The sequence below is a fragment of the Oncorhynchus mykiss genome, chromosome 10 (assembly GCF_013265735.2).
Source record: "Oncorhynchus mykiss isolate Arlee chromosome 10, USDA_OmykA_1.1, whole genome shotgun sequence".
Classification (NCBI taxonomy): domain Eukaryota; kingdom Metazoa; phylum Chordata; class Actinopteri; order Salmoniformes; family Salmonidae; genus Oncorhynchus; species Oncorhynchus mykiss.
This window is the reverse complement of record NC_048574.1, coordinates 67446017-67470155: the sequence shown is the minus strand read 5'-3', so window position 1 is coordinate 67470155 and position 24139 is coordinate 67446017. Positions and strand designations below refer to the sequence as shown.

The following is a 24139-nucleotide window of genomic DNA, read 5'->3' as shown; positions in this document are numbered from 1 at the left end:
GTCAAGAAGGAACTTTGCATGACCTTCTTGACCCTCCTCCTCTGTCAATCGCTACAGTTTTAGGTCTAGATGCACCCACTACGGGCCCAAAATTTGGAACAATCGTTTTAATAGAGCTATTGCAAGCTATTATCAAACTTTAATGCATAAATTAAGTTTAAAGAGCCACTGAACACAGATTGGCACGTGTTTTTTCTGTTGCTCATTAGATGAGATTTCAGTCTTGGAAGTGTGTTCCTGACCGATTCTGCATTTGGTTAATGACATTTGTCCCCCATGAGACACTGTAGATGCAGAAGCCTATTTCACATCCTCATAATCCCCAGAATAAATCTAAGAACTCAAGAAATCTTTCATACATTTTTATGTTTATGCCAACAATGTTTTAGTAGTGAAATGTTACATCTAAGGTATTTGGTGCAGTATTTCTCAAGTAAAGTATGTGTGGTAAACAAAGTGGGAGTTGCTGGGTAGGTCTGTCTCACTGTCTATGCTATTGGATAGACGGCAATCACTGCAGCTGTTCACCCCATGTTAATGGGCAAATGGACAAATCGCCAAATCAAAACCCAACCTCCATTTACATGTTGTGACGCACAGCGTTTCCAAACTCAATTTTAGACGAGACTGACTTTATGACAAATTATCCTATTTACACGTTGTAGTCAATTTTGACATTAGAATAACTGTTTCTGACTCAAATCGATTCCACATCGTTTTCAAAGGGATTCAATGCTTTTTGAAGGCAGTCGCTCTTTAATTTAGATGTGCTTGATGCCAAAGACAAATACATTTGTCTTTTTGTTGTTCTCTCAATCAGTAGACCTAACTAAATTAGGATGAAAAATCCAAGTGGGCGGACTACCCAGCTACCGGCAATCAATTCATTAAACAATGTCAAGACAAGGAAGTCACTAAAGGAGCCATAGAAATCATACACTTAACAAACGGCTTCCTCCTCGAGGACTAGAGATGAACAAACTGCTTCCTCCTCGAGGACTAGAGATGAACAAACGGCTTCCTCCCCGAGGACTAGAGATGAACAAACTGCTTCCTCCTCGAGGACTAGAGATGAACAAACTGCTTCCTCCTCGAGGACTAGAGATGAACAAACTGCTTCCTCCTCGAGGACTAGAGATGAACAAACTGCTTCCTCCTCGAGGACTAGAGATGAACAAACGGCATCCTCCTCGAGGACTAGAGATGAACAAACGGCTTCCTCCTCGAGGACTAGAGATGAACAAACTGCGTCCTCCTCGAGGACTAGAGATGAACAAACTGCTTCCTCCTCGAGGACTAGAGATGAACAAACTGCTTCCTCCTCGAGGACTAGAGATGAACAAACTGCTTCCTCCTCGAGGACTAGAGATGAACAAACGGCTTCCTCCCCGAGGACTAGAGATGAACAAACTGCTTCCTCCTCGAGGACTAGAGATGAACAAACGGCTTCCTCCTCGAGGACTAGAGATGAACAAACTGCTTCCTCCTCGAGGACTAGAGATGAACAAACGGCTTCCTCCCCGAGGACTAGAGATGAACAAACTGCTTCCTCCTCAAGGACTAGAGATGAACAAACTGCTTCCTCCTCGAGGACTAGAGATGAACAAACTGCTTCCTCCTCGAGGACTAGAGATGAACAAACTGCGTCCTCCTCGAGGACTAGAGATGAACAAACTGCTTCCTCCTCGAGGACTAGAGATGAACAAACGGCTTCCTCCCCGAGGACTAGAGATGAACAAACTGCTTCCTCCTCGAGGACTAGAGATGAACAAACGGCTTCCTCCTCGAGGACTAGAGATGAACAAACTGCTTCCTCCTCGAGGACTAGAGATGAACAAACGGCTTCCTCCCCGAGGACTAGAGATGAACAAACTGCTTCCTCCTCGAGGACTAGAGATGAACAAACTGCTTCCTCCTCGAGGACTAGAGATGAACAAACTGCTTCCTCCTCGAGGACTAGAGATGAACAAACTGCTTCCTCCTCGAGGACTAGAGATGAACAAACGGCTTCCTCCCCGAGGACTAGAGATGAACAAACTGCTTCCTCCTCGAGGACTAGAGATGAACAAACTGCTTCCTCCTCGAGGACTAGAGATGAACAAACGGCTTCCTCCCCGAGGACTAGAGATGAACAAACTGCTTCCTCCTCGAGGACTAGAGATGAACAAACGGCTTCCTCCTCGAGGACTAGAGATGAACAAACTGCTTCCTCCTCGAGGACTAGAGATGAACAAACGGCTTCCTCCCCGAGGACTAGAGATGAACAAACTGCTTCCTCCTCGAGGACTAGATGAACAAACGGCTTCCTCCCCGAGGACTAGAGATGAACAAACTGCGTCCTCCTCGAGGACTAGAGATGAACAAACGGCTTCCTCCCCGAGGACTAGAGATGAACAAACGGCTTCCTCCCCGAGGACTAGAGATGAACAAACGGCTTCCCCCCTGAGGACTAGAGATGAACAAACGGCTTCCTCCCCGAGGACTAGAGATGAACAAACGGCTTCCCCCCTGAGGACTAGAGATGAACAAACGGCTTCCTCCCCGAGGACTAGAGATGAACAAACGTGGAGAAAGTATGGATTGTTTGATATACTGATGCTGTTAACTGACTGGCAGACAGACGGGCAGACAAAGGTAGGCCAACAGACAGTTTGAGCAATAGAGTAGCTTCCCTACTCTATACGTCTCCTAAAGAGACATACAGGTTAGTTTCTCTACTCTATAGGCCGACAGACGGGTTGGTTTCTATACTCTATAGGCCGACAGACGGGTTGGTTTCTCTACTCTATAGGCCGACAGACGGGTTGGTTTCTCTACTCTATAGGCCGACAGACGGGTTGGTTTCTCTACTCCTATAGGCCGACAGACGGGTTGGTTTCTCTACTCCTATAGGCCGACAGACGGGTTGTTTTCCCTACTCCTATAGGCCGACAGACGGGTTGGTTTCGCTACATGTCTATCTCTACAGGGACATGCTTTTGCCTTCCTCCTAACTGGGGACCTTGGCCTGATACCATGGTCAGTCACTGACACACTGGGGATAGTGGGGACACTAGGGTGACATGCAGGTTTTCGTGACAGAGCACTGTGGACATTCCAGCCGACATCCAGGCCATGCAGTAAATCAAGTTGGTGTAGGATACTTCTCATGGGGATTGTCACCCAGAATACCTGGACCATCTGTCACTCAGACAGGCAGTTCCACTGTAACTGCGTCACACACAGGCGTTTCAGAAGGTCTTAGAATATGTATCAGCAGCACATGCTTAGGAAAACATCTACTGTAGCTAACTTTATGATCATGGATGGAATTAGTTAAATGGTAGAATGTAACTTTCTCATTTTACTTAACATGTAATGACATTGTATCCAAACATACTTGGTCTCTGCAATAACTTCACAATTGTCTGTCTTTTTGTGTGTGTCCCAGAAAACATTGGATTGAAGTCCTACTTTTACAAAATCAAATAAGCCAACTATCAATTCCACTCCATCTGGGTGTGATGCACTTTCCCCATCCACCTGTAGGGGCCAGTATTCTCCCTCTGCACTGGACCTGTCCAGGTCCCATACCATTACCCTCCACTTCAATGCACCAGTCATGCACCACAGCTCCAATACGCAGCTGCCCCATATACGTTTCCTCCTCCTGTTCAAATATATTAGAGCAGATCACACGCCCCATTGACTCTCCGCTCTGATCAGCTGTGCTCTGGGGATCGAGGAGCCGTTTCGGTACAAAAGCCTTTGCTTTAGGGAGCAGGGTTATCCGACTTTCAGTCAGAAGATGCTGAGCAGTTTTTTTCAAGCTCGTCGTCGCTCAGAGAAGTAGGAGGAACTATGGACTTGCCGTTTGGCTTTGTTCGGAACTAACTTTTTTTTCTGAATACTGCATATCTGTAAAGTGTGGTGAGCAAGACGACTAGGTCGGTGGTAGACAGACTTACTCGTTGAAGACGAGGTCGGGGGCGAAGTAGAGCATCTGTCCGTTGGTGTGTTTGTAGGACCTCCAGCTGAGACTGAAGGAGGACAGACACATCCAAGAGTACTGGATCAGGGTGATTTGGTCCTCTATGGGCAGGCCCCGGAAACCTGGGAGAGAGAGAGGACCATTATTGATGTGATATGTTCCTGCATGTTTGATTTGGCAATGAAAGTCCCTGACATCCACTGTTAATGAAGGCTATTGAATTGAATCGAGGGGACTGATGGGAAGGGAAACGGTGAGAGGTAGTGAGTCTTAAAATGAGTACAGTAGTGAATGCAGGACCAGTGACATACCTAGAGAGACACAGGTACAACAACCCATGAGACATTCACCCAGTCTTTCCTCTCTCTCTGTCTCATATGTGTGTGTGTGTGTGTGTACGCATATGGCAAGGTGCCTAGCAGCACCAATATTTGTTCAGACATGAACAAACCACTGCAGAGTATTCACCCGGTGTTGTTTTGTTTTACACAAAATCCCCCAAGGCTTCTAATTATTGGCCTTGTTGTCTATGTGGGCCCTTAAATAGACTAACGGGAAAGTAGCCAATCTCTCACTCCGACTTTATACAGAGCATTACATATGAACTCTTCCTCATTCTATAATGCAGAGTCCCAACGAGGATGTGGATGCTGCAACTGAAAGTGACTGATCAGAGCTTAGGTACTATTCCAGGCTTTGCATGTCAGCCGTCAGCCATGCAACCGCTGCCAAGCCCGCGATGTGTCATGGTATCAATTCATTGTTGAATTAGTGTGTGGGTTGTATTGCTGGCTACGCCTGTGGCTTTTTTTTTTTTAAAGGACTCAAAGCTCTTGATTCAAATAACCGGCTTACTGTACGTCAATGGTGCTCCCTGGAAGAATCTATAGCTGGGTCTAAGATGCTTATTAAAAGATTAACTTTTGGGTCGCCCATCAAAGTGCTTGAAGACTGAAGACACTCAACAAGTCAATAGTTTAGTGACTACAGTACAGGATGCTGCACACAGCATATACTAGGCTTCCTGTGTACTGTGGCACTGGACTGTCCAGTACAAGGCTTGTTTATAGTCTACAGCAGCCATGTAGCGCAAAGCAGTCTGCCTTATTAGTGCGAGTCTTCTGGAGTTGAGTTTCTGAGCTTCTATTAGCAGAGCTAAGTCCAAATGTAAACTGAATGCAGTGGAACTTTCAAAGTCAGAGAGAGACTCAGAGAGAGAGGGACAGGGGAGAGAGAGGGGCTGGTTTCCACCTACTGTGTCTGTCTTTCTATTTATACGTCCAGATACTGCAAGCAGACACCCTGGAAGAGGTATCAAGTATTTGCAATACAGCGAATTAAACAGTATCAAAGAGGTGACTGACTGTAAGGCATCTTTTGAATATTTCACCAACTGACAGTTTTTTTAGGAACTTACCTCTTTTAAAAAAACAAATGGTATATTAAAGTAAAATTTTGTGTAAACGAGTTCGATTTACATTATTTTCTAAAAGGCTGATGAATGTAAATTAGCTCGGTTTCCAAATCTTGATTACATTTTGGCTTTAAATAGGATGCTATCGCTAATCTCATTAAAGCATTGCGGAATAATTTCCTAACGAGATCGGGAAAATTACTGCCGAATATATTCAGAAGGCGCAAATGTTAATACCACACCATGTCAAAATATCCCTGGAGTATAAAATACATGATAGAAGAAATCACTAACAGCCAATACGCCCACTCGAGATTTACCCATGTCTCTGCCCCCAAGCATTTAGAACGGAATAGGATCGGAATAAGTTGACTCTAGACATCATCTGTTTCAGATGTCCCCATCAAAGATATTACTGTATAGGAAAGGAAGATAACCCACTCTTCCTTACATCCGTACCGCCCAATCCCATCCAGAACCCCCATTTCTGTCTAACCTGGAAGTAGTTTGGCCTCCTTCAACAAAGCCATCAAAAATATTAGGGAAAAAAAGGATGATACTGTATCTCACTCTAACCTGGAAGTACTTTGGCCCACTTGACCACGCGGATCATCTGTTTCCCAGCCAGCTGGTTGAGGCTGGACAGCAGGTGGTCGGTGGTGTCAGGCTGGGTGTTGTCGTAGCCCGCAAACACTACCTCTGGCTCAATCAGCTCCAACACGCTGCAGATGGAGGGGGGCAGGTAGGGGGTCACCAGCCCACCTCCAGGGCCGTGGGGCACCAGGGCGTTAGTGGGGCTGGTGCTCAGCTCCTTCTCTCCTGAGGACAAGTACCCCCCTCCAGATCCAGGGCACGTCTGCCCCCCTTCCTTGGTGGGGGTCGAGTCTTCGTTCACACCCTTCAGCTTGCCTAGCTTCTTAGACTTCCGCGCTGTAGGGAGGAAGAGAGAATGACGCTCCAACTTAAAGTACAACTTACCATGATGTTTCTGCATTGTGTTGTTTCAAAATGTTCTGTTGGCAGGAGAGCATGTAAAGTGTACGTACTGAAGTAGCTACAAATATTCAAGCTGAATTTGAGCTCAACTTTGTTTGGCAATTGTTGGACTTTTGGAAGCTAAGTGTCATGTTGACCATTCCACAAGGCAGTGCACAATTGTCCCAACATCGTTAGGGGAGGGTGTGGCTAGGGGAGGGTGTGGCTGGGGTAGGCTGTCATAGTTAAGAACAAATTCTTATTTTACAAACTTGCCTAGTTAAAGGTTAAATCAAAAATTCAAATATAATATTTTATCGGCACTTCTGTTTGTCAGATGTAGTAGTGCTCAAGATATCCTAACAGAAGTGTTTTCTGCATCTCTCCAGGGACATTGTAACTTTGAGGGAAAGTATGTTAGGAAGTGAATCAGGATTTGGAGACTGTCCACCTTTGACAAAGTACAGTAAGGAAAACATTTGTTCTGTATATTGCAATAGCGGTAAAACGGAAAACCTTTTTTTGCTGTATAAGCAAATCTATTTTGGTTCCCTGGCAGTCTCCAAACTCTGTATCACACGTTAATATTGGCCTTCAAACTTGGCTGTGGATTCTGTAATGATACAGAAAGCCTCAAAGTAGCACCAATTTGACTCCACACACTAACCCTCAACTTTGTTGTTTTTATGGTTCTACGACTAGTCGGGACACCGACATATTTCTCAGGTTCCTGCCATTGAACCCACCTATGATCAGACTAGGAATCTGATTGTCCGCTCAGCAATAATAGCCGTTAGTCCTAGAAAGCTCCCATTTCCTTGGAATAGGGTGTTATTTCAGATGCATCGGTTCAGATTTAGGATATCTGGCATTTATGATTCCGTACCTCCGAGATTCATCCCGGCTTGGAGACACTTCCGTACTCGACAGGCCGGACAGTTTTTCCTCCGGATCTTATCGATGATACAGTCATTTCTTCCGGCACACAGGTAGTTGTGCTGGCCTTAACACACACACACAGACAGGAAGACAGGAAGTTTAATAGTGAGCCAAACGCTGAGAAACAAGACGGCAGGAAGCTGAAACATATGGAGGACAATAGGATAACTTACAGATGTAGGATCTTAATTTGATCACCCTATTGCAGGAAAACATTGTGTACTTAATGTTTAAAAATGCTTCTGAAGTTATTTAGACTGACACTTCAGATTTGATTTTCCCTAATGAACATTTTATCAACTCCAACAAAAATGTCCATTAATTATAATCAACATAATCGTTGAAATCCTGTTGGCGGGATTATTTTCCTGCTATAGAAAACTGGCTCAAATTAAGATCCTACATCTGTACTCAAATGCATTGGAGTGTTTCCATAATATACTGTAACAACCTAAAATACCAAGAAATCTTGATACCTTAAGCCATTCTTGCACACAGACATATACAGTACATATACTGAGGATTTCCTCAACTGGCCAGTATGGTCTCGTGATATGAATACTACATCATAGAAACGTAGGCTGTAGAATTGACTGCACATAACATCAAATGGGATTATTCCACTAGAACTATAAATGGTTACTAATGGTGTCTCTGTATGGTACATGGGTACTATATCGAAACACGAGTGTGGTTGGCTGAGGCATTGGTTGTGTGTGTGTGTGTGTGTGTGTGTGTGTGCCTGCGCGCAGCCCGTTTGTGTTTCTCTCTCTGACTTGTGCCTGGGCTGCTCCAGTCTCTGACAGTGACGCTAACAGGCAGAGAATCCCCCTCTTCCTCCCTGCCTAGCCCACAGCTAAACCAAATGATCTCCTGTTTCAGAGAGCCAGCTTCCGCTCCACTGGACCAGCACTGTACGTCTCCTCTTCCTCTCCTCTATTCACCCCTCTTCTTTTCCTCTCTACACGTCCGCCAGCCTCAGTGCCACACGCGCCCCCACACACACATTCGTTCCCCAGGCCAGGGACGGCCAGCTCAGGGCGCCTGCGCCGCACCACGGAAGCAATACATACACACACACAAACACTGCGACTGTCATATACACACACTGACCCGAGCTATGGCCCGAAAACCTTCACTATGGTATGTCACAGCCACAGGAAGTGGCCAAGCGAGATGCACAGAGTACAGCCAGAAAACAGGATACAGTGACTTTAGTTCATTACATTTCATCTGATGTTGACAAAGTCTGAGTGTCTATGAAAGTGGGGGTCTGCGTACATGCCACAGGAGGTTGGTGGGACCTTAATTGGGGAGGACGGGCTCGTGGTAATGGCAGGAGCGGAATCAGTGGAATGGTATCAAACACATTGTTTCCAGGTGTTTGATGCCATTCCATTTGCTCCAGTTCAGCCATTATTATGAGCCGTCCTCCCCTCAGCAGCCTCCACTGGTACATGTATGTGTGTTTTTGTGTGAGTGCGTACCTGCATGCATGCTCGTTTCTGAGCATGTGTTGTGGGAGTGTTGGCATGCAAACGTATTGCTGCATTGGCCTTCTGTGTGCATGCATGCATAACTGTTCGTCAATGTACAGTATGTGTGACCATACCGTGTGTGTATGTGAAGCTGCACAGTGTGTGTGTGTAGTCCGATCTCTGCCAGGGGAAAGTGGAGAGAGGAGAGGCAGCAGCTGTAGCTAGGTCTAGCTCCCTCCAGTCCTCCACTATTTCTGTCTAAATCACATGACTCTTACATAAGCCCATTTTTCTTGCTCTAAAAAACAGTAAACTGCGACACAGGAAACGCACAACGCTAACCCCACCCCCCCTCCTGCCCTCTTCCCGCCCCCTCACTGGATGGTTCAGACTCTGAAAAAAGGAAAACTTGTCTTGGAGCCCTTCTATCCAGTGTCCAGCTCATTCCCATGAATCCTGTTAATAATTGTCAGGAAGTTACACACTCCAAATTGTGTGTACATGTACAGTATTTAGTTTGTTCCTGTATGTATTGGTGGATGAGTGTGGATTTTATGTTTCTCAACATTTACAAAAGGTGTGTTTGCTGATAAGTGATGAATCACTTTTCCAGGGATTTAGCCCCGTACACTTTATATGAACTGGAAAAATATTGTTTATCCTCATCGGCTCTACAGAGAATCTATTCGTTCACATACTTAGAAACTCAACTTACTCTAACAGATTTCCACATTTCCAGATTCATCACCTAGTCCTCAACTATAATAAATATGAAGATGGCGCCGGAGGGGAAGGCTGCCGTCTTATCGGCTCTTAACCAACCATGCTATTTTGTTAGTTTTTTCATAACTTGTTTTGTACATAATGTTGCTGCTACGATCTTTTGGACATCAGAACTGCGATTACTCACCTCAGATTAGACAAGTTTTTCTTCATTGAGTCAGATAGGAGGGAGATACTACAGACACCCGACCAAGCCCAGAACCCCAGCTTTCGCTGGAGAAGGAAACGGAGATTTCGCGGAAAAAGATCAGGGTGCCTTGTTAAGATCAGGCAAGGAGTGGCTAATCTGCCTTTGCCTTCTGTCCTGCTAGCTAATGTTCAATCGCTGGAAAATAAATGGGACGAACTGAAAGCACGTATATCCTACCAACGGGACATTAACTGTAATATCTTATGTTTCACCGAGTCGTGGCTGAATGACGACATTAAGAACATACAGCTGACGGGATATACACTATCAGCAGGATAGAAGAGCAGCCTCTGCTAAGACACAGGGCGGGAGCCTATGCATATATGTAAACAGCTGGTGCACGATATCTAAGGAAGTCTCGTCTGAGGTAGAGCATCATGATAACCTGTAGACCACATTATGTACCTACAGAGTTTTCATCTGTATTTGTTGTAGCTGTCTACATACCACCACAGACCGATGCTGGGACTAAAACCGCACTCTATGAGCTGTACACCGCCATAAGCAAACAGGAAACCGTTCATCCGGAGGCGGTGCTCCTAGTAGCCTGGGACTTTAATGCAGGGAAACTTAAATCAGTTTTACCTCATTTCTATCAGCATGATAAATGTGCAACCAGAGGGGGGAAAAAAATTATAGACCCCCTTTACTCTACACAGAAGTGTATAAAGCTCTCCCTCGCCCTCCATTTGGCAAATCTGACCATAATTCTATCCTCCTGAATCCTGCTTACAAGCTAAAATTAAAGCAGGGAGCACCAGTGATTCGGTCTATAAAAAAAGTGGTCCGATGAAGCAGATGCTAATCTACAGGACTGTTTTGCTAGCACAGACTGGAATATATTCAGGGATTCTTCTGATGGCATCGAGTACACCAATTCAGTCACTGGCTTCATCAATAAGTGCATCAAGGACGTCATCCCCACAGTGCCTGTATGTACATACCCCAATCAAAAGCCATGGATTACATGCAACATTCACACAGAGCTAAAGGGTAGAGCTGACGTTTTCAAGAAGTGGGATTCTAACTCTGAAGCTTATAAGAAATCCTGCTATGCCATCTGACGAACCATCAAACAGACAAAGCGTCAATACAGGACTAAGATCGAATCGTACTACACCGGCTCCGACACTTGTCGGATGTGGCAGGGCTTGCAAACTATTACAGAATACAAAGGGAAGCACCGCTGAGAGCTGCCCAGTGACATGAGCCTATCAGACGAGCTAAATAACTTCTATGCTCGCTTCGAGGCAAGTAACACTGAAACATGCATGAGGGCACTAGCTGTACCGAAAGACTTTGATCATGCTCTCAGTAGCCAATGTGAGTAAGACTTTTCAACAGGTCAACATTCACAAGGCTGCAGGGCCAGACGGATTACCAGGACATGTACTCCGAGCATGCGCTGACCAACTGGCAAGTGTCTTCACTGGCATTTTCAATCTTAGTCTCTTTGCTCAAGAACACTAAGATAACCTGCCTAAATGACTACCGACCCATAGCACTCACGTCTGTAGCCATGAAATGCTTTGAAAGGCTGGTCATGGCTCACATCAACATTGTCCCAGAAACCCTAGACCCACTCCAATTTGCATACCGCACCAACAAATCCACAGATGATGTAATCTATTCCACTCCACACTTCCCTTTCACACCTGGACAAAAGGAACACCTTTGTGAGAATGCTATTCATTGACTACAGCTCAGCGTTCAACACCATAGTGCCCTCAAAGCTCATCACTAAGCTAAAGACCCTGTGACTAAACACCTCCCTCTGCAAATGGATCCTGGACTTGCTGACGGGCTGCCCCCAGGTGGTAAGGGTAGGTACCAACACATCCACCACGCTGATCCTCAACACAGGGCCTCTCGGTTGCGTGCTCAGTCCCCTCCTGTACTCCCTGTCCACTCATCACTGCCATGCCAGGCGTGACTCCAACACCAAGTTTGTTGATGACACAACAGTGGTAGGCCTGATCACCGACAATGATGAGACAGCCTATAGGAAGAGGTCATGGACCTGACCGTGTGGTGCAAGGACAACCTCTCCCTCAATGTGATCAAGACAAAGGAGATGATTGTGGACTACAGGAAAAGGAGGGCCGAGCACGCCCCCATTCTCATTGACGGGGCTGTAGTGGAGCAGGTTGAGAGCTTCAAGTCCCTTGGTATCCACATCACTAACGTAGTCCAAGCACACCAAGAAAGTTGTGAAGAGAGCACGACAAAACCTATTCCCCTCAGGAGACTGAAAAGATTTGGCATGGGTCCTCAGATCCTCAAAAGGTTTTACAGCTGCACCATCAAGAGTACCCCCTACGCTGCTGCTACTCTGTTATCTATGCATAGTCACTTTAGTAACTCTACCTACATGTACACATTACCTCTATACCGGTGCCCCCGCACATTGACTCTGTACCGGTACCCCCTGTATGTAGCCCCGCTATTGTTTATTTACTGCTGCTCTTTATTTGTTATTCTTATCTCTTACTTTTTTTTTAGGTATTTCAAAAAAAACTGCATTGTTGGTTTAAGGGCTTGTAAGTAAGCATTTCACTGTAAGGTCTACTACACCTGTTGTATTCGGCGCATGTGACAAATACAAATTGATTTGATTTAATCCAAGAAACCATTGCCTCCTATTTGTACTCCATAAAAGCATTCCTAGAATGTGAATGTGCACTGATGGACATGGTGGACCATTATTACATCCTAATGTTTTCATATACCAAGGAACAGATCAAATCAACATTATACTTATTATAATGATACCAAAAACACATTTTGTACATAGTTTTCTTTCTATAATACTATACTTTAATACAATATAAAATCTCCTGCAATCATCGTAAAAGGGCTACGGCTACATTACTACTGTAAGTGCTCAACCAGCTCCAGGAGAGAGAACTCCATTACATGGCAACCGAGGGAGTTCCTGAACGGACTCCATTGATGTCTCCTTTTTGCTGCGTTTTTGACATCAACATCTGGCAACTGGCCTATGAGCGGACCCTGCCTGTCAACTGGAGCATAAAACCGCTATGGGGATATTACTATGTGGGGAATACTATGTCTCCCTATGGGAGACCCTTTTGAACAGCTTTTCTTTCTTTTCTTTGGCCCAGGTTGCCAGATACTGAGAACATCCTTGAAAGAAGAGTCTGAGAGGCCCATGTCCTCCACAGATTCAGGTTGAGGCCATACAGTACTGCAGCCTTTAAGCAGTTCCTATTTAAATAGTCTGAACTTGAGACCGTGGCTCGTGTTTCGGTATCTGTCCCGCATTGAGTGAAGAGGCGTTGTCTAAGACACTTGTGTCATTAGGCTAGGCTATATTTAGTGTTTACCGAGCGTCACACGCACACACGACGACAACGGAGATCCTGCCAGTGGCATGTCTATTCTAGCCAGGCAATGTCTTTTGACATACACCAACACATTTGACATAGGCCACCTTGGCTGCATACAGCTGTGTAACGACTGTTGTTGTTGGATTAAGGCAGTCAGCTCCTAAATGGCGTTCACCAGATAAAACAAATAAAAAAACGCTGGAGAATTTGACACAGGCTCAGAATGAAAAGCACTCATTTGTTTTCAATGACGACGTCTGTCAGAGTGGTATTTTTCAACAGAAGCTCTCAACACGTTCCTATTACATTCATGGTACACCTTGAAGTCATTCAAACACACACACTCCTATACATTTTGTATTCAAAGAGAGGGAATAGGCAGCCCCCAACCAAGTTGATCTGGGTTTCCCATCTACTCCCCTATTATCTCAAACGTCTGTTATTTTACCCCAGGATCACAGCCTTACATGTCTCCATGGTCATTATTCTCTCACCGGGACATTCTAATGAGGCTTTATTTCAACATGAAGGTATAGTCTATACCCATGAAGGTATAGTCCCCATTCTTTAACCTACCTCTCCATCCTTCCCTCTCACACACACATCTAGTGGCCGATGTTCTCTTGGACCTCCATTTGATTTATTAGTCAACGCCAGTGGTGACAGCTAGTCTTACTGGGGTCCAACACATAGCGAAAAATACATTACAGACAAAATACTTTACAATTGACATTTAAAAACATGAACATCAAAGACAATATAATTGATTTCTATTCGGAAGGAAGGGGCAGCGTTCTTTTATAGAGCGGTTTAGAAAATGAACATTTCCGGCAGCGGGCCAAAACAAACGTGACTTCTCTTCCAAATTAAACAAATCAGAAAGTGCTTCAGTGCCTGTTTCTGGGGCTAATAGTTACACATATACAACCCTCTTGGATTTCCCAACTGCCCTGTCTGTCACAGCAGTGTGCGCATGATTTGCTGTTTTTATAAAGTCACCTGACTCACTGCCGATCCTAAAGGTTAACCCAGTAACCATGGAAACCACATCCGCCCCTACAGGTTGAACTTCCCGCTTTACCAGGACAACCACAGTGCTTAGTCACTCTATAGGAATTCTACTATTTGTGATGCAATAATTCAACAGTCTATGTAATGACATGCATACTGTAGGTGTAGGATAATTGGCACACTTGCATATTTAGCATAATATAGACCTACGCAATTTAATCTGGCTTGGTGTAGTAGGTAGTCACACATGTAATTTCAGATACCTATCAGTCAAAACACACAAACTATATTTTCTTCAAAAACGTTCTGCAAAGTGCAGTCACAACACCCATACACACATCAACAGTACACACACATACCCCCCACACCACAACTGTATCAACACTGCTCCTGCGCATATCAACCACAAACCAATGGGCCAGTGATAACATTGATAAAGCCCATCTGATTGGCCTGGTGGTGTTATTTGGTTAAACACTTAAGGTGTATCCTACCCAGTGCTCGGAACCCTCTTTGCATTGATGTCAAAGAACAAAGGTATCAGCCTGGAAGAGGAAGTAGATGGGTGGTGATCGAGGCCTTTAGTGCCACGGGGCAACGAGGGCATGAGTGGCTCCACACACCATCTACATGGGTCATCTCAGGTCAGGTTGAGTTAAGGACACAGAGGAAACACGGAGGGACCGGTCGGTCTGTTGGCTAGATATTAACTGGCACTCATGGTTACGATACTTCCGCATAGGTCTATTATACAATGGACAAGGACTGCTACTAAGAATACTGCCTACCATTCATCTAAGCTGCACTAGAATGAACCAATTAATAGTAACTGGCAACCGCGGATACTGTAGGCTCATTTGGGTCTGGAGCTGGACAAGTTGAAGGCCAGCCATAGGCCTACATCCACATAGCACTGTTTAAAGGCCTATAAACCCAATAAACCAGGACTGCTACTAAGGTGACTAGCATTCAGAGCATAGACAATGGTTGAATGAACCTTGGGTAACCCTGGTACCTGGCCTACTTACTCATGTTGCTAAACCAATTACTATAATCTGCAAAAAATATATAGTATTCAGGCCTAGTGTTTTATCAATGCATCATCCACAGCTGTTGTTGCCTGCAACATTTAATTAATACAACTGTGGTGTGAAAGGGTTCGGCTTCCATTAAATGACACAATTACTTTTAATTATCTAGCATAATTACTAGAGGCTTAAGGAAATTCTGCACCCTCAGTCAGTCACTGTCTGGCCTCGTTCACTAATTACGTTGACAGTCGTTAATGGGGTCAAGGGGAGGGCACTGTCGTCATGGATTATATAGTTGTCTATAGGCTCTAATACAGGTGTCTGATCAAAAACTGCTTTCACTTGGTAACTTGAATTTCTCGTGGACAGACTAGGTAAATATAAATGTTACGAGCATCTGACCTACAGTAATTAGGCGAGATTTTAGTTCTGGGTTTACCGGGATTTTGGCAACCTTAACGAAGTGGGTCAAACACAACCTAAGAGGTGGTCTTAATGGCTTCCTGTTAATTTATGTAACATTGTTAGTATGGATTAGATTGCTATAATGCCTGCTTTGATACAATCCATGATTGCTTACTTCACCTTATGTTAAAGGGACAAGTGGTGTTCATTGTATGGTACAACTTGGAGAAATATGCCATTTTGGAACACCATGCTTATTGTTATTCTGCATATAGCATGACTAATTCATATCAAATATATCAGAGTAGTCAAAGGACATCACATCTCTATAAAATGTGAAAATGCACATAGCATGATTGTAATAAATGTACATTACATCAATGTAGGTTTATTGTAAGTCTGATAGAAGAACATGTATGCCATTCGTCTGAGAGGGACTGAGTCTAATAAATGGCTGGGTTTCAGATGCTGTTATATGAGACAACCTGAGGCACCCAGTCCAGCTAGAGGAGGCGTCACAGACCTATCAGTAAAAATATAAACCATCTGATTGGAGCACAGACCAGTCAGTCAAAATATAAACCATTTGATTGGAGCATGGGCCTGCCAGTCAACTCATAAACAGTACCATTCGTGTCCTCAGATGAACTTTTCCACTGATGCCCAGAGAACGAGAGCTTTACATCAGTGTAATGCTAACCATCCCCGTGCCACATACTGCAATACTATACACGGCTAGCCTGTAACACGGTTGAAAGGTTTCACAGTAGACCTTTGAGTTCAATAAAGTAAAAGCCAGTAAAATAATAAGTCATGGAATAAAGAACTGTACTGAATATTATTAAACAGAACGGTATGCCAAACCACTGATGACATGTGAATAATAAACTAGCAGCACTCAACAGTTAGTCTTACAGACCAGAAAGGGGATGTGTCCCTAATGGCACCCTATTTATTATAGTGCACTAGTTCTGACCAGAGCCCTATGCACTGTTTAGGAAATAGGGTGCCGTTTGAGAAGCATCCCAGAGCAGCAGTCCACATGGAGTGGTTTACAGAGCCCAGCTGTCTTGTATCAACACGCTGTCTCAGGGATGACTTCAGGGATAGGGGAGGGGTAAGGATAAGGGAGGGGAGGGGTAGTGGAGGGGAGGGGGTAGTAGAGACTAGTTCAATGTGTGAAGATGCTTGGCTTGGAAACGTACTGTATCCACACTGGGATAGGGTAGGGATAAGGGAGGGGAGGAGGTAGTAGAGACTAGTTCAATGTGTGAAGATGCTTGGCTTGGAAAGGTACTGTATCCACACTGGGATAGGGTAGGGATAAGGGAGGGGAGGGGGTAGTAGAGACTAGTTCAATGTGTGAAGATGCTTGGCTTGGAAACGTACTGTATCCACACTGGGATAGGGTAGGGATAAGGGAGGGGAGGGGGTAGTAGAGACTAGTTCAATGTGTGAAGATGCTTGGCTTGGAAACGTACTGTATCCACAATTTTCGAACAGTTTTTATATACATTGTCTGCTATGCTAATTAAATTCAAGTCAAGTACAAACCAAATTCCTACGTGAGGTAACAGAGACTACAGTAAGTTCGTTTTGTAGGTACTGTATGAGGTGAAACAACGACCAACAAGGCTCAGAAATGAATGAGAATTTGTCTACAACTTTATAGGAGATAATGATTCTACAGCAATACCTCTGGGTGTTATTCATAAGCCCCCGTAACCCTTTCCATTTAGCAACAGCTGCTAAGCTCAATAAATGATGCCTTGTGCTCAGCTACACAGAGAAGGCTATTTGTCATATCAACTAAATGTATATAAAAAGACAAACGAACGAGTATTAAAATGCATACACCGTTATTCTCTAAATTACGATGGAATATTTATTCTTTGAAATGAGAGATCTTTAAGTGAACAGTTAGTGGGCGAACATTTCCATAATGAATTAAACATCATCTGGTTTCAGTCTGGTGGGATGCAGCATGGAGTGGAAAGGGAAAGGGAGATACCTAGTCAGTACAACTGAATGCATTCAAAGAGAGGTGCGGGTGGGGGGCTGCCTTAATTGACATCCACGTCATCAGTGCCTGGGGAACAGCGGGTTAATGGCCTTGCTCAGGCAGAACGACAGATTTTGACCTTGTCAGCTGGGGATTCGATCCAGCAACATTTCGGTTACTGGCCCAAGAGGTGTATATACTGTATATGAGAAGTTCCATTGAGATCAGAGTGGTATACTGTTCAGCCGAACACAGTTTAAAGCTACACTTACCAAACCACCAAAAACTACCATTCACACAAACCCAGTACATACTGTACCTAGTTTACATCTAACCCAAAATTATAACCTGAATTATAGATTATATTCCAGTTCCTTCCACTACTCACACACTCCGTAGTATGGTCACAGACCTGTTTGTACAGTATCGCCTAATCCTATGGCTAATGACACACAAAGAGATCTGAGACCAGCCTATAGACTCCTCGACTTTATCATTGAAGGGAAGCGTACACAGGATTTTAATGTGAGCTGACGATGAGTAAAGAATACTAACTAGCTGTGGGTTGTAATGGGTCTGAGACTCTGAGTCGGTAACTGGGTCTAATGGGCGGAGGCAGTAGGAGGCCGTCGTGCCTGTGAGGCAGCTGGGGGGCGCCTTGACAGAAATTAAACATGGATTATTTCTCCCGTTGTATTGACATTGTTCTGCAGTCTCCTCTCATAGCTTATTATCAGACTCACAGAAGCCAGGTTTTTCACATTGAGGAGGAGAGAGGACGAGTGGAAGGAGGAGAAAGAGGGAGAAGTAGAACGTCTCCTCACGTCCTACTTACACCTCTCCGGAGCTTGGTGCTGACACATCACTTTAGTTTTCTTTCTCTCGCTCTTGTTCCCTCTCTCTAGCTTACTTTCTTTCTCAGCCCCTCCTCTCTGTGTCTGTCTGTCTCCCCCTCTCGCTCGCTCTCTCATTCTTTCTGTCTGCCTCATTCTCTCACTCCACTCCCTTCTATGTCTGTTTCTCTGCCCTCTGTCTCTCTTTTGCAATTCCCCTGTCTTTTTCTCCTACTATCATTCTATACCCTACCTCTTTCACTCCCCGTTTCTTTCCCACCCCCTCTACCTTTCTTTCCCTCCCCCTCTACCTCTCATCCTCTCTTCCCCACCCTCCTCCTCTTAGCAGCTATGCTGATGTAAGGTAAGCGCTAGCTGGGCTCACTGCACACATCACAAAGGACACACATACTACAGTACAAGCAACCTTGATGACATCAGCCCACTAGTTCACATAGTTTGACCAGGCAGCAGCTGCACCAGAACAGACCCTAGAGTAGTCAGTTCAAACATAATATACACTACATTACCCACAATTCCTATAGATTGTAACTAGGCTATTCCACATCTAAGAGAGAGAGTGATGGCCTACAATATCTGACAGTATCAGTTTAGATGTGACACAATCTTCTCCTTAAGTAATTTTAAGGAGTAGGATACTTGTCCGGATGCTTATAAGAAATCTCGCTACACCCTCTGACGAACCATTAAACAGGCAACGTTCAATACAGGACTAAGATCGAATCCTACTACACCTCTCTGATGCTCGTCAGATGTGGCAGGTCTTGCAAACTATCACGGATAGTGACGCGAGCCTACGAGCGAAATGCCTTCTATGTTCGCTTCGAGGCTAGAAACACTGAACCATGCATCAGAGCACCAGCTGTTCCGGATGACTGTGTGATCATGCTCTCCGTAGCCTATGTGAGTAAGACCTTTAAACAGCATGCGCTGACCAGCTGGCAAGTGTCTTCCCTTACATTTTCAACCTCTCCCTGACTCAGTCTGTAATACCTACATGTTTCAAGAAGATAGTCCCTTTGCCCATAGTCCCTTTGCCCAAGAAGGCCAAGGTAACCTGTCTAAATTACTATCACCCTCTAGCACTCACATCTTTAGCTATCAAATGCTTTGAAAGGCTGGTCATGGCTCACATCAACACCATCATCCCAGACCCCCTGGACCCACTCCAATTCTCATACTTCCCCGACAGATCCACAGATGACGCAATCTCTATTGCACTCCATACTGCCCTTTCCCACCTGGACAAAAGGAACACTTACGTGAGTATGCTGTTCATTGACTGCAGGAAACAGAGGGCCGAGAACGCCCCCATTCACATCAAATACCTCGTACCCCTGCACATTGACTTGGTACCGGTATTCCTTGTATATTGTCTTGTTATTTTCTTGTTTCCTTTTACATTTCTATTCTGATTTCCTTTTACAGGTTTTATACATTTGTCTTTAACTCTGCATTGTTAGGAAAGGGCTCGTAAGTAAGCGTTTCCCCCGAAAGTGTACACCTGTTGTTTTCGGCGCATGTGACAAATACAATTTGATTTGATCATTTGACATGGCTATCTAACACACAGAACGAGGACATGTTTAGGGGCTAATTGAACAAGTGAACAAAGCAGCAGTTGTTCCACAGAAATCACAGCAGTTTCCCAAGAGGCAAACAGTCTACAGATTCCAACTGTGTATCCCATTTGGAATTGAATGAGCCTAAAATAAGACTGAATAGGCCTGGGTGATAACACTCTTAACCAACCTCATGTGGCCAACTCTGCTGCCTGCTTTCTGCACAAACAGCTGCACACACACACACACACACACACACACACAAACACACACAAACACAAACACACAAACACACAGATCTTCAGCTGTTATATGTTAACTCTTCCCAGCCCTCCCAGGCACGCTCAGAGTGGAATGATATCATTTCTGATCCGATAACCCAGGAGACCTAATCCGGTTTCATAGGGATACATATATTGACTGTTTGTAAATATCATCAAATGAAGACATAATTCAATAGGAGTTGACTGCAGTTCCTCAGTTGACTGCTGAAAAAACACCTACCGACTGCCTTGTTGGTGCTTGCCTGCCTCCTCGGAGAGTGTGTGTGTGGTGTGGTGTGTGTGTGTGTGTGTGTGTGTGGTGTGTGTGTGGTGTGTGTGTCCATGCACGTATGTGTGTGAGATTTAGCCCAGCGCCTCACGCTACACACGGTAATGAAAAGCGCATTATGAGTTTTTGTTTTTTCCCCAGCTAAAACACAGCATAAAGGGCTGTTATGGGAGAAGTATGTAGTTTGTGAGGTTTTCAGTCATCTTAGGCCACAAACTGTACATGCGGAGCAATTTAACCTTATTTGTTTCTGACTGAGTCATACATTTCTGTTTAAAACTATAAATATTTGACAGGTAATTATCTAGAAGCTCCAAAAATGGAGTCATTCGTAAACACCAGTTTACGACTTCCTTTTAAACTTTATTGGTATTTCTTTAGACTGACTGGTCTGGTGTCACCTCTCTCTGGGTGAGTATGTTTTGGGTTTTCCTACTTTGTTGCTAGCTCAGCATTTTCTCCTGGAGGTTATTCTTCTAAGACTATATGGACACTGGTGTGAGTTAAGTTAGCGCCCTGGCGCTAGGCTAACTTAGCACTGAGGTTTAAACCCGCTAATGGAGGGGTTGTGTTTCGTACACAACCAAAATGGCCGACAATTATCTTTAACGGCCATATTCACATCTTCTGACCAGGCATATTTCTGTCCCCAATCAACTGTACTACTATAGACAGAAAAGCAGATTATAAACAGAAGCTCTTTAAAATGCATTTCACACTTTCTTTAAGACTTTACTTTACACTGTGTCCCATATGGAGTCTGAGGCCATAGAAGGGAGGGTTCCTCAGACTTCAACAGGAGGCACGCTAGTAAGCACCCAAACCCAGACCCAAACGGAAAGGCATATCATACTTTTCCTACCTTCTACGGCTCTCTTGAAGAAGACCTTGCAGCTGCCGCATGTAACAACCCCGTAGTGACATCCCGACGCCTCGTCCCCGCAAACCAGACACACTTTGGCCGTGGACGACGGGTGTCTCAGCGACGCGCTGAAACAAAAGCACACACCGAGACGACACAGTTTAGCCTTTAAAGCTGACAAAGTAATTGTAATCCAACGACATCAGAAACGGAGGCCTCTGAGATGCTGTGAAACATTCACATTTTTACTACGTAAACAGTACATTAGCCGCACAATGTGGCTAACCATGAGGATCCCTGCCAACTGACAGAAAAGAGAAAGGATTTTGCACTTGTCAGATTTACTGCAGCGAGTTGGAAATGACGCTGACAGAAACACAGAGGAGACGTCTTTAGCAGGCTAAGAAAAACAAAGGACAGACAAGAGGCTGTGAGGAGGGGTGTGTGTGTTTTTGTCTGTTTGTGTGTGTGTGTGCGTGCCTGCGTGCGTATTTGTGCAAAATAACAGCAAGACTGTGGAGTTGATTTGGCCCAGATGACAGAGTACAGATTAAAGTCAGAAACACTACAGTCAAAAGGCAGAAACTGTTAGCAGATGTTACACTAGGCTAACCTAACAATATCTCCCCTTCAACTACCTATCGCTGATGTCTAAGGTCAACTTTGAAACAACTGTTTCCTAAATAATGGATTCTAAGATATGTAGGCTATAGGTCTGACCTACGCCGTTGTCCACATGTGGAGAGAGATGTCAAACCAATGTCGATAGACTATCAGCCAAGTTGATAATGGGACAGCTCCCACTATGGACTGACCTGGCTGCAGAGTTCACATCCTGTCATGTCACTGAGTCTTGCGCCATAGTTAATGATTCTCCAGGTGGTAATCAGGGGCGAGGACTTAACTTGTTATTGATGACACGGATAGGTCGAACCCTTAGTCACACACACACACACACACACACATATAGGTGGATCGCTTAGTCACTGGGCTCAGGGCATTGTAGGCCACTTATGTACGCGTTGATGTGATGACACATCACACAAGTTTGCTCAATCATGTTGTTCTCCCTTTCTATGTTGTGAGTCATGCTATGGCTTACTGGGTCACTATGGCTTACTGGGTCACTATGGCTTACGGGGTCATTATGGCTTACGGGGACATTTTCTAATAATATGCCAGACGAGTTCACCTATGCCTTAGGTCAACTTAACCAGAGCGTACTGGGGTTACGCAAGAAATACTGAGTGACGACTCAATATTGTACTGTGTAGCCAGTGTCATTGGTCAATTGGCCTGCTGTACTTAGGCAAGGTCGAAAATGAGGCTTTGAGAAGATATGGCTATGCCGTTACGGTAGATAAGTTCAAATCTATACTGTAAGTTACACGCACCATAAAATACATCTCTAGAGAGAGGGAGGCAGGGAAGGAAATAAGTATATATTTTGCCCAAACATTTAAAAACGGACCAGGCCTGGGTGCTCCAAATAGTTTTGCTGAATCAGCAGAGATCAGATTAAATCGCTGGGTGAAACCTGACATAGTTTTCGGGGCAGGAACTCGACAGCGGCACAGTGATGTCCTGTGGAAAGGTTTGAAAGTGACCCTTTCAAATGATGCACATGGCATCAGCCTAAATTGCGGGAGTAAACTCTGGAGCAGTTGTGAATACACTGTGTACAGTGGGTAACATATTGAAGGCTTGTTTCTCAGGGCGGGACATTCATTAATTTCAGTTATTAATGTCTACTCCAGATACTGAGTCAGCCGTAACCAAAAGCAGTCTATGTAGAGAGAGATGTAAAAACCAGACAGAGCACAGCGTTGTTATTGACAAGATGGCTTATTATTCCAAGGGTATTTGAAGTGTTTAATGTAAGTTACAGTGCTGTGGAGTAAATGTTGTACATGGTAAAAAATATATGTTTAGTCTATAATACACATTTTTGCTGATTTACACAAAAATAACCTATGCACACAAATAAACACACATGCATTGAAACACACACACACCCTACTCCCCACCGAAACAACAAAAACAAGGAGATAGGTACAAAAACAGGACATGTCGTATCAAGACATTAAAAACGACCTCCCTCCAGCCCCCCCTCCTTCCATTTAATTACCTCGCTCATCTCAATCAATAACACACAAGGTGATTGTCTGGTTAGCATTCTCCCGACATCCTTCATCAAACGAGCTATCTTCTCTCGCAGACACACACACACTGGCTCTAACACACACACTTCCTGCCAGGGCTTGCTGGAGGGGGTAAACCAACAGCGGCAAGCAGATACGATCAGGAGCGCTGATCTAATTCAACCTTGACCATCTACACACACATTCAATTTCTTAGCGCGATTAGAGGAGTCTCTATCGAGATGTGTGTGTGTGTGTGTGAGTGGATCTGTCTGGCACTGGGCCTGTGTGTGTGTGTACGGGTGTGTATGTGTGGGTGGTTCTATTTATGATCAGCCTGCTAAGCAGACCTCATTTCCCACAAACCCAGTCATCTTTCCCACACCAAAATGCATTGACTGAACTCTGTAATATCAGTAAAACGATGCAGAGATGTGTGGTGAATACAGGGCCAGTAAGCCAGTTGCCTTGCCACGTCACAATAAACTCATCCACCCACCCCCACCCCACGCCCCCGCCCCTGCCTCGCTGCCGGCCGGTCCCCGACAAGGTGACTTCCCCTCCCTGGGAGGAGTTATGTAGGTCATCCCGACTCCTGCTTATGAAACAAGCAGACAGAC

The 24139-nt window shown here is 44.7% G+C and overlaps 1 protein-coding gene across 3 annotated transcripts in view; it reads right to left on the bottom strand.

Annotated features, from left to right (window-relative positions):
- Positions 1-24139, bottom strand: part of mrb (mineralocorticoid receptor form B) — a 98132-nt gene that overhangs the window by 20680 nt on the left and 53313 nt on the right. For 2 of the 3 annotated variants that reach the window (XM_021617183.2, XM_021617184.2), the window contains exons 3-6: positions 21370-21506; positions 7246-7362; positions 5961-6314; positions 3948-4092 (exon numbers count right to left, since the gene is read on the bottom strand). In XM_021617183.2, the coding sequence (XP_021472858.2) occupies positions 3948-4092; positions 5961-6314; positions 7246-7362; positions 21370-21506 (753 nt within the window). 3 annotated transcript variants of the gene reach the window in all.